This window comes from Lingula anatina, chromosome 3 (genome assembly GCF_051362555.1).
Source record: "Lingula anatina isolate TDL-2025a chromosome 3, LinAna3.0, whole genome shotgun sequence".
In the NCBI taxonomy this organism is placed as follows: Eukaryota; Metazoa; Brachiopoda; class Lingulata; order Lingulida; family Lingulidae; genus Lingula; species Lingula anatina.
This window is the reverse complement of record NC_141769.1, coordinates 26,607,469-26,620,068: the sequence shown is the minus strand read 5'-3', so window position 1 is coordinate 26,620,068 and position 12,600 is coordinate 26,607,469. Positions and strand designations below refer to the sequence as shown.

The following is a 12,600-nucleotide window of genomic DNA, read 5'->3' as shown; positions in this document are numbered from 1 at the left end:
CCCCCCCCCCCACACACACACACACACACACACACACAGAGTACTGATAACCTGAAGCCATGAATGGAGGCGTCCGTTTTTTATTATTAACTATATCAGTAGACGTTATATATACAAAAATATTCATTTGTTTCTACTGCCTGGTATAAAGTAATCAAGACATTTCATGTGACCTACTGCTGCCTTTTTTCGTTTCGTAAAATAACTTGTTTTTCCTTTCAAAGAATAACAACTCAGTTGATTACAAAATATGTTTGAGGGTACTGAAGTGGCTGTATATGCTAAGTCCAGTGTACTTTCAATTGACTCACTACAGTTCACTACAATCAAAACAATCAGGCTCCCTCAGGCTGCCTCGAAAATGCAGTCACCCTACGCCCTATTACATTATCCACATTTTGGATCAGTGTTCGAATACACGTTCTATAGCGCCCTGCGAGAAGTTCACGGCTACCTGTACCGGTTTAACGGACATCGGGCCCACCATAATTTTGGGGAGAAGGTATGTTGCTCAGAAATTGTCATCAAATTTGCCTGTAGATTTCGAAGTCACTGCTTAGACCTTATTACTCCTATCATAAAATAAAAATGATATACAGAATAATCAAAATAAAAAGTAGTTTTAAAACATGTATGTTAAAAAGATATTATAATCAATTGTGGGCATCATTATCAAACGCCACCCCCTATGAACAAGTTGACCAGGAACGCCACCATGTGACTTTATATCAATGAAGGTATAAAAGCGCAAAATTTTGAAATTGCGTTCATTCAACGCAGACAGATATGGGGGAACAAGGAAGATACCATGTACTGCACCCCGTTTCAAACACAAAGGACAAAGGAGTCAACTCACATTTCTCCGAATCTTTTCCTCGTCCCAAGTCAACGCATCGCTCACCGACATATTGTTTCTTCTACACGCAGTCGTCTGTACAGTGGATTCGACGTTTCTCTAAGCTGGCCAGCTAGAATCTTCGCTTCTCTCCGCGAGGAATCGTCGCTCAGGAATCGTCGCTCAGGAATCTTCGCAGGATACATCATCGGCTTTCTGCTGTTGTGGGCTATATTGTTGTAGTGTCATTGCATATATTTCCATGCATTCCAGGTTTCTTCTTATTACATACATAGGTAGGAAAAGTCATTAATCCGTTTTTCTTTCTTTTAACAGAACTCGATTATGGCGACTCTCGATAGAGCTCCCACTGACAACTGCAAGGAGAAGAGGGTCACGTCTACACTTCAGCTACTTCGATCAATCCTGGGTGCCAGCAAGCCCTGCCATGGTCTGTCTACGAGGTGGCTGCTACGAGGTGGCCGATGGAAAACCCTTACAGGTAAGCCTGAATGCAGTGTGCTGACATGGGTAGGAAAAGTCATTAATCCGTTTTTCTTTCTGTTAACAGGACTCAATGATGGCAATTCTCGATAGAGCTCCCACTAAGAACTGCAAGGAGAAAAGTCCACAACTATGCTTCAGCTACTTCGATCAATCCTTGGTGCCATTAAGTCCCTCCATAGCCTGTCTACGAGGTGGCTGCATTGGAGAAGCGTCCAGCAAGTCCTGTCATGGTCCGTCTACGAGGTGGCTGCATTGGGGAAGCGTCCAAGGCATGTGGTATTTCATTGAGATGGAAAACCCTTACAGGTAAGCCTGAATGCAGCGTGCTGACATAAGTAGGAAAAGTCATTAATCCGTTTTTCTTTCTCTTAACAGAACTCGATTATGGCGACTCTCGATAGAGCTCCCACTGACAACTGCAAGGAGAAGAGGGCCACTTCTACACTTCAGCTACTTTGATCAATCCTGGGTGCCAGCAAGCCCTGCCATGGTCTGTCTACGAGGTGGTTGCTACGAGGTGGCCGATGGAAAACCCTTACAGGTAAGCCTGAATGCAGAGTGCTGACATAAGTAGGAAAAGTCATTAATCCGTTTTTCTTTCTTTTAACAGAACTCGAGTATGGCGACTCTCAATAGTTCTCCCACTGACAACTGCAAGGAGAAGAGGGCCACCTCTACACTTCAGCTACTTCGATCAATCCTGGGCGCCAGCAAGCCCTGCCATGGTCTGTCTACGAGGTGGTTGCTACGAGGTGGCCGATGGAAAACCCTTACAGGTAAGCCTGAATGCAGTGTGCTGACATAAGTAAGAAAAGTCATTAATCCGTTTTTCTTTCTTTTAACAGAACTCGATTATGGCAACTCTCGATAGAGCTCCCACTGACAACTGCAAGGAGAAGAGGGCCACATCTACGCTTCAGCTACTTCGATCATGCCTCGGTGCCATCAAGTCCTGCCATAGCCCGTCTACGAGGTGGCTGCATTTGGGTAGCGTCCAGCGAGTCCTGCCATGGACTGTCTTCGAGGTGGCTGCATTGGGGTAACGTCCAGCAAGTCCTGTCATGGTCTGTCTACGAGGTGGCTGCTACGAGGTGGCTGCATTGCAGAAGCGTCCAAGGTATGTGGTATTACACAGAGATGGAAAACACTTACAGGTAAGCCTGAATGCAGTGCGCTGACATGGGTAGGAAAAGTCATTAATCCGTTTTTTTTTCTGTTAATAGGACTCAATGATGGCAATTATCAATAGAGCTCCCACTGACAACGGCAAGGAGAAAAGGCGACATCTACGCTTCAGCTACTTCGAGTCCTGCCATATCCTGTCAACGAGGTGGCTACATTGGGGGTAGCGTCCAACGAGTCCTGCCATGTTCCGTCTACGAGGTGGCTGCATTGGGGTAGCGTCCAACGAGTCCTGCCATGGTCCGTCTACGAGGTTGCTGCAGTGGGGAAGCGTCCAGCGAGCCCTGACATAGTTTGTCGACGAGGTGGCTGCATTGGGGCAAGCGTCCAAGGCATGTGGTGTTTCACTGAGATGGAAAACCCTGAAAGGTAAGCCTGAATGCAGAGTGCTGACATAAGTAGGAAAAGTCATTAATCCGTTTTTCTTTCTGTTAACAGAACTCGATTGCGACAATTCTCTATAGAGCTTCCACTGACAACTGCAAGGAGAAGAGGGCCACATCTACGCTACTTCGATCAATCCTTGGTGTCAGCGAGTCCTGCCATGGTCTGTCTACGAGGTGGCTGCATTGGGGGAGCGTCCAGCGAGTCCTGCCATGGTCTGTCTACGAGAGGGCTGCATTGGGGAAGCGCCAAGCGGGTCCTGCCATGGTCTGTCTACGAGGTATCTGCACTGGGGAGGCGTCCAGCGAGTCCTGTCATGGTCTGTCTACGAGGTGGCTGCATTGGAGAAGCGTCCAGCGAGTCCTGCCATGGTCTGTCTACGAGGTGGCTGCATTGGAGAAGCGTCCAGCGAGTCCTGCCATGGTCTGTCTACAAGGTGGCTGCATTGGGGAAGCGTCCAAGGCATATGGTGTTTCACTGAGATGGAAAACCCATAAAGGTAAGCCGTATTATTGGGGAGAGAAATAGACTAAAATGATTTTTCAGTTGTAGTCTTTGCCATAAACTTTTTACCATACTGGCCATTCGGACCTCAACTTTCCTAAAATTACGTACTGAGCTGAGTCAGGATTCACTGGTCCGAATACAAATTTTAATAAAACTGAACTAGATTGCATTTTTATATTATTATTAACAAGCCCTTGCAATTTTAGAATTAGGGTGCAATTGTTACACTAAAAATTAAATCAAGTTCTTTTTAAAACTTGTTGTGTTATAGAAATATAAGAAAGTAAAATAAAATAATCGTCTTAACAGCCAAAGTACTATGAAACATCAAAATACTTTCTAGAATTAACGGGGTGTAATTACCAGTGACATACATGTTCTTTGTTGCAATTACTCCAAGCTTTCAATTACTTTTCATACTTTCGTGTGAACATGTTATATTTCGTTTGTAGGCTACGAAAGGGCAGTTTTCCATGAATAATGCCGGAACGCAGATACCATCCATCCTAGCCCAAATGTCCAAGATGCGTAACACTTAATGGCACTAGCAAGGAACCCCTGTAGCCACTTTCATTTATGATCGGACGTCCTAGCAGTCTTGGTTTTTAAGGACACAGCTTGTTTGCAAAAATATTTAGAGAATGTGGAATGATAATGAAGAGCGATTTACTGTATGTAAGAGGAATTCAATCTAATAATGTACTCACGATCAAGCCTTTTATATATTGAGTATTTTTGCGCTCCATGGGTCGGGTGTAATTGTATTTAGTAAGTTTCATTTTTCACTTATGACAGCGAAACGTTTTTTCGAATAGCTTAAGAGAAAAGTCAAGTTCAGTATGATCGTTCATAATTCCATTAATGTTCAATTATATAAGATGAATTGTGGTTTTGTGTGAAAAATTTAAGCCTGCCTCAACAGTTATTATTAAAATTTAAAATGGAATATATATAGTTGCTTTATCCACATTCGCAAACCATTGGTATTGCCACCACTCATGGTCGTCTGTGTTATATTTCAATATTAGTGATGTAGTCATTTTTCATTTTTGTGCTTTTGATAATGTGGAGTTGTTTGTCAGTATAGCGTTTGAGAAGGTCATAATCCGCACACTTACCTCAACTAACTCTCACATCTTTGTAAAATTCGACTTGATGTAAATGCTTTTACATGAAGAGGTTTTACATTGATAGCTTGTGCAAAATCTATAGTGAAATATTTTACGTTTGAGAAAATATTTCATTATATTTTTTTGTACACAGCTCCTCGTGAGGGATGGCTGGGTGCACCCAGCCATCTCTCAAGGTTGAGGATCGCACATTACTAATATTACTAATATTATGATTTTCTCGAGTGCTATAGTTGACAAATATATCCAATTAATCATATATGCACCTTTTTTCTCCGGACCCAATAATTCATATTGAAATTTGCATGGACGGTCATACAGTGTAATGTGAAATACGAAATATGTCGAAGCAAGCTTGCTTTATTCTTTTTGTATCATAAAGGTATAGCTATTTCAGGGCAAAATTACATTTGAGAAACTTCTATTCAGTTATGTCAAAGTTTAATTTCAATCATTGATGTGTCTGGCTAATAATCATATTACCTGAACTTTTATATATTTTATCACGAGAGAGAACTATATCCAAGTTCTGATGTATGCTTTCAGTTGTTTAAGGATAGAGATACTTTATTTATGGATTCATCCCCCTAGATGAAGTTGAAATAAGCTTCAGTTTACTTGTGTTAAGACTAGTATATGTCTTGATTGTTTTCAGTGGGAATTACATGTATTTTGGTAAATTCTTGCGCTTCATCTTGTGTGCCAGTTTAGTGTATGGAGAATAGTTTTTAGTCAAGAGAAAGTTTATTCAGTTGCACCATACTGTCTAAAACGGGGCGCCGTGCCAATAAAAAACTGAAGTTGTCATGTTTTATTGACGGAATTTTCCGGGCGTGGGCATTTTCCCGGCATTCCCCAGAAGGGTTTAGACGGGTTTTTCCCCACGGCCCGAGAGTATCGGGTACTACCATTTATTGAGACAGTGTTTACACGATTCATTAATTATTGCTGAAGTACTTTTGAAATTGAGTGTTACTGTATATAACAGTTGAATAAAACTATATTTTCTCATTTTTTTTTTGTTTAAAAAACAAAACGGAAGGCGTGTACAGATGGTAAAATAATTGCCAGACTTGCAAATTAATTTTAATGGAGTTGAATGCCTATGCACGCGGCTCGTTTAACAAAGTCGAAATTCTTTTCAATTGCCCCTTTTCACAAACTTGATTTTAGATTTGGCGATTTCTGTCACGTAGATTTCTTCCATAAAACTAGGCAATGTCCGGGTAATAAAATTGATTTTTGGTTTTGCGTAACTTTTCCTCCGGGCATAACTAGAACCGTTACCTAGACTATCCCGAGTCGTATTATAGCCCCTAAAATCAACTATCTTACACAAATATATCCCGCTGTAGATGTAAGAACCCAACACCTCTTGCTGTTGGTGAAGGGGCACATTATAGATAGGGTCCTATCTAGGAATTTCCTAGAGGGGGTTTCGTTTTTATTGATTCCCCCACCCCACGAAAAAAACACTTTTTAAAATTCGGTGTGTTGACGAAACGATTTGAATTAAGCATGAAATAAATTAATTATTAATTAATATATTAGTGATAAATTCACGATGCAGAACTCGGATACTTTCGATATGGAAGATTTTTTGTCGCATACTCGATTAACACCACATCTAAGATATCGCGTCATAATCAGCTATGAATGAGTAAAGAGAGGCATAATATACAAGACAGGCGAAAGGAAAGATCGAAAGAAGGTCGATGGCATTGAAAGTCGCAGACCCACAGGGCCCATTTTTGGGCACTATTTACTCTTAGTAGAAAATTCATGTTTAAATATAAAATTCTGCATACTTCAAGATGACTTATTACTGATTAAATCCACTCAAATGCAGTCATTTGGGAATTTGATGCCACGTCTTGAAAACTTATATTTCGATCGTTATATTTCAAATGAATGCAGCTGCAGGTTATAAAATCCATCAATGTGAAATTCACCAAACAGTTTTACACCGCTACCAATTCCGTCTTAAGAAAAACCTGAATTTAAACTTATCTGTGTCCTATGTTGGCCGCTCAAACGAACTTGGTCAGTTAAATCAATTTATTTTAATCAATAAAACTAACAAGAACTATTCTGACATATATTTCTAGTTAAGAGCTGTAAATTTTTTCTCTGCTTGGCAATTTTTATCATTTTAAAAAAAGGCGATAAGCGCGACGCAACGTCCAAAACAGCGGCAAATGCACGATTACAAATTTTTAGAGGTAAACAAGATATAATAAACACACCTTTGTTAGCCATTTTTGTTTTAAATGTTGACTGATTTATCAACAATAAATTAACTTTTCTAGGTAAACCTACCAACGAGGACTTATTTTGTATGAAAAAAAAAGCACTCCATTGCGATTCACGACCGCCTCCAGGCACTCCTTACCAATGCAGATATATCCCATATAGAGAAATGGTCATATAATCAACGAAATGCATACTCAACTGGCGATCATTTCGAAATAGAATGTTTGTCAAATTTCCGTAATATGTAGACCTTTTGTTGTCTGAAAAGTTGTTAAATAAAACGTAGAATCAAATACAGCACGGTATGAATAAAACTGGTAGACAGCAGGGGCGGATCCAGGATACTTTGAAGGGGGGGGGCGGATTTTTTTAACAATCCCTCAAATACGATGCCAACCCCCGGCCCCCTTGGCGTGGGGTAGGGGCCCGCTCAAGGTGCCCAGAAAAAATTTGGTATTTTGAAAAACAAACGGTGCCAATTGGTACGGTTTTAGGGCTACCGTTTAGAACTATGATTTAGTTGGTCAAATTCCTAACTTCAAATGGGGAATATTTGTGTGTTTTTTTTCCAGAAACCGAAGGGGGGGGGGGTCAGGATCCCGCTGCATCCCCCCCCCCCCTAAATCCGCCACTGGTCTCAGCCTACTTCAAAACATAGGCCTAAAAGTAGAGCTACATATATTGTACTTCTACACATGTATGTTCAAAATGAGGACGTCAGCTGAAACTTAAATTTTTGTTTGTTTCTTTGCTTCAAAGGAAAGTCGTTGGTAGGTCTTTTCGTACCCGGTAAGTCTATTCATTAGTATGAATCAGAGAAGTAGAAAACTCCTATGGCATGAATGAATTATTTTCAGGAAAATAGAAATGGGTAGGGCCTATTGGAATCCTCTAGGAAACTCTCTTTTCCGTTCATTTTTTTTTTCGTATTGTCACAAATGTTCCCATCTCATTCTTACGTTTCCCCGTTGTTTTACCTTAAACCCCCCGAGTTTCAGTCGATTAACGAAACAAAAGAGTGGGAAAACTTTTTTCAATCACATTGCTTTGTTAGTTGCACTGTGAAATGCATTGTGTTGGTTGAGGCAACGTTTTCATTACGTTAAACGAGATTTCGCGAGAAAATATAAAGGAAGTAGTGGAAACTAGTACACCGTCTTCAGGTAAGTATTAAAATACAGGTTTCAGTTTTTTAAATGGTGAATTATTAAGTTTTATATTACCCACGTGTCCTGGGATTAATGTTTTTCACATCACAGGCGGTACTTGAAACTAAATATTATGAGTTTTTCGTTATCTTTGGAAGGGCACAAGGGCACATGGCGATCTCGAGCAAAATTATTAAAATGGCGCCGAATAAAAGAATATTAATTTTTGGCCTTTTACATGTAGACATCGTTTAGATCTATGACTTTAATAAAAATGTATGATAAGTTGCCGTATTAAATATCGCTTGGAATAGGAAAGGTCATAAGGTTTTTAATGTGTAGGTGAATAATACTGTCGACTAAATTTCAGTTTTGCTAACAATATTTTTCTAGAAATTCTATTTTCTTATAAGCTCTAATATACGTTAAATGTAATCTTAAAATATTATTTCAGTTGTCTTTTGGCTTCACCATGGCACCAACAAGTGCTCTACCAATTTGGGGCAATGAGGCGACCATGAACCTAAATAGCCTCATATTAACTAATATACAGTCATCGCCGTATTTCAAAGTTAATCTGTATGAGCTGAAGACGTACCATGAAGTCATAGATGAGATTTATTATAAGGTAAGTAACAGCTGTATTCCCACAAAATATTATTTGATTTTTTACTTAGTAACTCGGTTAAAGTTTATTCTTAATCGTATTTACCTATGGTCATTGAGATCATGTTCAAAGTTTTTTATTTAAATTCCAAATATTAAGATATTTCTGCTGTCCAAACCGCATGGTAAAGTAAGATAATGTGCAGTCAGTCAGAAAATTTGTTTTGATGATGTAAACTACAATCCGTGACCTTCTTAACACTTACATTAATAGGTAACTCACCTTGAACCTTGGGAGAAGGGTAGCAGGAAGACAGCTGGGCAGACAGGAATGTGTGGAGGGGTATGTTTAATTAAATTTTAATGTTTTTTTTGTCTCAAGTCAGATGTGTTGATATTGCATATGTATTTTGATCTTTGAATGGGGAAGTACATTCAGTAAAAGTTAATCTTGAGTATAAAAATTATCTCTGGGTAAATTGATTCAAAGTTTCAAGATGTGGGACAAAGAAATTCAGGTAACAAACCTACCTTGTGTATTCAACAAGTTTCTTCTATTAACTGTCCAACACTTCATCTGGTTCCAAGCTCAGGATTGTACTAAATACAGATAGCTGTTTTGAAGACCACTTTTTTTTCTCACATTCACTGAAGCCAAATCAATAATTATATGCAAATTCTCTTTTCCTAGTTGTATTCTTGTGAATTTACATTTTCTAAACAGGGTTTTTACATTTTATTACTTAAAGAAATCAAGTTGCCATAGACATTAGCAAAGACAATCTAAAAAAAAGTCAAGACATAGAAAATTGTGTTTCCTGTCCCTAGAATGTCAGTATATGTACTGTTCAGTATGATTATGTATTTTAAGAGCTCTGAACGTGTACTTTGCAGTTCAGATAAAAGACTGTACTAGCTATGTGTGTGTATGTTTGAGTGTGTGATTGTGTATTGTGTATGTGTACATTTCTGTACAATATTTTTCATATTTCAGGTCCGAGGTGTTGGAGCTGGTGGCATAGTCTCCAGTGCGTACTGTCTTCTCTACAAACTGTACACACTGAAGTTGACCAGGAAGCAAGTGAATGGACTGATTACACACACAGACTCTCCTTACATCAGGGGACTTGGTTTTATGTACCTCAGGTATGTTGATGGCAAATACAAGAAACTCACTTTATTTGGCTTTCATTATATTGCCTTAGTGCTGTAAGAGGCATCTTAAGGTAATACTGGCAAGTAAAATTTTCATTAAGTGCAGAAGAAAAATGCACAAATTTGCTCTGTTTTTATTTGTTAAAAGCCCCACAGTGAGCAGCAGTTAGAATTATGACTGTATTTCACATCATTTTCTTAATTTTTTTTATCAGATATACACAACCCCCTGCTGACCTCTGGGAGTGGTACGAACCCTACCTTGATGATGAGGAGGTATGTAGCACAAAACACATGCAAAGAAAGCACTAAAATCAGGGTACTGTTTTCAAACAAGACCAATGGAAAATATTTTAAACACTTTGGACATAGGAGTACCATTTTTGGTAAAAAGTTTTTTTTTTTGGTGGGGCAGGGGGAGTGGGGGGGGGGTATGAAAACTGATATTTGTGTCATTGCATAGATTATTGCTTTGAAATGTATCCAGTACATAATTTTTGGCTCACTCTTGAAATGGGATAAAAAGCCAAGCGTAAGTTTTTAAAGGGAGCTTTGAACTTTAATCTAAGCAAGAAGCCTGAAATTTGAACCTCCAAATTTTCTTTTTACAATTCTTACACAACATGTCAAAACAAATGCACAAAACATTGAAAACATTGACAAAGTCTGGTATATTGGAGCAGATCCAATAATTATTGGTGAGTACTAAAGGTTTTCTTTCTCTTTTGTTTCTTTACATTTGAACTCACATTAAAGTAGATCTTACAAATCATGTAGTAAATGCATTTCAAAAGTAGCAGTTGTAAATTGATGGAAGTTGTTGAGTTGTCTAAACCTAAGCTATAATGAGGTAGCAGTTCAGTTAAACTTCTGAATCAGTTCTGGAATTATTATTCGTAATCTTTTGCAAGCAATTGCTGTACAAACAAACTGTTTGCTGTAGAAGTTAAAGAATCGCATGGAAAGATTTCCTGTAACTAACAAGACAGAGCAAATTTCTTATCACATTGTTTACACGTGTGATTTACAGATATTTCAAAACATTTTTCTTAGTATGGGGTTAAGTGTACTGTTTGGTTGTGCAAAATCATCACTTTGAGAGGGCGACAGTTGATTGGACTGAACTGCTTGCTTCTGTATAATAGTATTTTTGAAATGAGAAAGACAGGTTGAGGTTGACAATGTTGACTGTCTCATGTGTTTTGTAACTGTAGGGCAGGTGCTCTAAGCCATGGCCGCCAAAGCGAAGATTGCAGGGTGACGACTCTGGGCACACGGACCTCGCTTTGAGGTTAAGCTCTAAAACAGGCTTGTTGAATCTGTCAACATTTCTTTAAATTGCCTTGTTGTTGTATAATATATTGCCAGGTTGTTTAATAGTTGAGGAGATATTAATTGGCGATTAATACTCTAGTTTTCATTACTTACCTCTGGTTGATGAAATTACATATGTTATATGATTGAATTCCTTAAGCTACTTGGAAAAATGGCCAAATAACATACCCTCCCTCAATAATGAGAATACTCTTTAACTCCATAGGGCAGACAATTTTTGTCTTGTGTTAGTTTCAAGAAAAATATCCAGTATGTTTGAATAGTTATTGAAGACAAACCTTTTGTATACAAGTGAGACAGAGAGTCATTTTCATTGAAGATGCAGTTTTCTTATCAGTAAAAATGGAAAAAGTCAAAGGCTTCTCGTTTAGTTAATCATCCCCTCGCCCCTCCACCCAAAACAAAAAATAGATAAGTGAATTGTGCCATGTTCATTCTGAAACTCATAATTTTAGTAGCTGTAAACTTTGTATTGGCATTCTTGGATCTATTTATTTTTAATCCCCAAAACTTGCGTCAGAGCTGGATGGAAACTCATTTTTTTCTAAATAAAAATGAAAAAAGAAATTAATGCTGGATTTTTTCTATTAAATGATGACATTTATCTAATTGGTATCTGTTATTATTACAGGTATAATGGCTAGAGCACGGCCCATGCAGAACCACACTTAAGAGCCTACCTGACAAATCCTGTATTAAACACCTTGATTCCCATTCTATCTTACAGGAAATCGATGTTAAAGCTGGAACAGGGCACGTCATGACAATAGGGGAAATGCTACGACAATGGCTCACCAAACTAGAGTGGTACTGCACGCTGTTTCCACGCATTCCCGTGCCTGTGCAGAAGAGCAATCAACAGCGTCTACGAGAGCGCCAGTTTGCCCGTCCCGTCCGTGTGGCTGGGGGAGAGGAAGAAGAGGAGCAAAGCGCTGATAGACGGATCCCCGATGAAGATGTGTCCTTTGGTGAAGCTGCTCGGATGTCCAGAGTAAGAAGGTAAAAGTTCATTCAAGTTTCATTGCATTTGGGATTGTGATATATATGTGTGTATATTATGGTAATAAAAAATCAGTCTCCTGTTAATATAACGATTCAGTTTTCTTTGAAATCTTCGAGATTGCAGGTACGTTTTTGGTTAAACTCAATTAAAACTTTGAATTAAATAGACAGCTTTACTATCCTGCAACCATGGTATGATTTGGTTTCCTTAAATAATCTGCGATAGTCTTTTGTGCAAAATAAGCCTGTTGATTTTACTATTAATTACAGATCTAAAACCCCAGAACGCCGCCCTAGATCTCCCTTCAGGAAAAAAAGCCCACCCTTTGATATCGCCAAAGAAATTGAGAAAGAACGTGATCGTCAACAGAGAGATGGCCATTCCAGGAGCAGAGATGGAAGGTAGGCAAACTGGGTCTGATATTACCTCTGAAATTATCAAATATTCAAATAATAGATGCTCTTGCTTTAAAAGTGGTCATCTTTTTATACATTTGCATCATTTAACATTTTACATCCTTAAAAGACCGAAATGATTGAACTTAAGTCGGTAGTT

The 12,600-nt window shown here is 38.8% G+C and overlaps 2 protein-coding genes across 5 annotated transcripts in view; both read left to right on the top strand.

The window, feature by feature from the left end:
- Nucleotides 1-762: 762 nt before the first annotated feature.
- LOC147763147 (uncharacterized) lies at nt 763-5,556 on the top strand. 4 transcript variants are annotated; one of them, XM_087009647.1, is made up of 5 exons: nt 765-1,648; nt 1,718-2,118; nt 2,188-2,459; nt 2,566-3,407; nt 3,868-5,556. In XM_087009647.1, exons 1-2 carry the CDS (start codon nt 1,413-1,415, stop codon nt 1,905-1,907), a joined length of 426 nt encoding a protein of 141 aa, XP_086865773.1. In that variant the 5' UTR covers nt 765-1,412; the 3' UTR covers nt 1,908-2,118; nt 2,188-2,459; nt 2,566-3,407; nt 3,868-5,556. The 4 variants fall into 4 exon arrangements, with proteins under 4 accessions (XP_086865774.1, XP_086865773.1, XP_086865772.1 ...); XM_087009648.1 differs by having other exon boundaries at nt 763-1,337; nt 2,188-3,407; XM_087009646.1 differs by having other exon boundaries at nt 1,718-2,459.
- A 2,272-nt stretch (nt 5,557-7,828) lies between these two features.
- LOC106172961 (uncharacterized) overlaps nt 7,829-12,600 on the top strand; it is a 5,876-nt gene continuing 1,104 nt past the window's right edge. The window contains exons 1-7 of the mRNA XM_087008158.1: nt 7,829-7,961; nt 8,401-8,574; nt 8,827-8,895; nt 9,547-9,698; nt 9,923-9,983; nt 11,770-12,041; nt 12,315-12,446. Coding sequence (XP_086864284.1) covers nt 8,419-8,574; nt 8,827-8,895; nt 9,547-9,698; nt 9,923-9,983; nt 11,770-12,041; nt 12,315-12,446 — 842 coding nt within the window. The 5' untranslated portion in view covers nt 7,829-7,961; nt 8,401-8,418. The remainder of the gene's footprint in view (nt 7,962-8,400; nt 8,575-8,826; nt 8,896-9,546; nt 9,699-9,922; nt 9,984-11,769; nt 12,042-12,314; nt 12,447-12,600) is intronic.

What these genes read in the sequence shown, in the direction of transcription:
- LOC147763147 (XM_087009647.1), top strand. Translation starts at nt 1,413, where the DNA reads ATGATGGCAATTCTCGATAGAGCTCCCACTAAGAACTGCAAGGAGAAA. An exon ending in GAGATGGAAAACCCTTACAG is followed by an intron (nt 1,649 to 1,717) that starts GTAAGCCTGAAT and finishes TTCTCTTAACAG; the next exon opens with AACTCGATTATGGCGACTCT.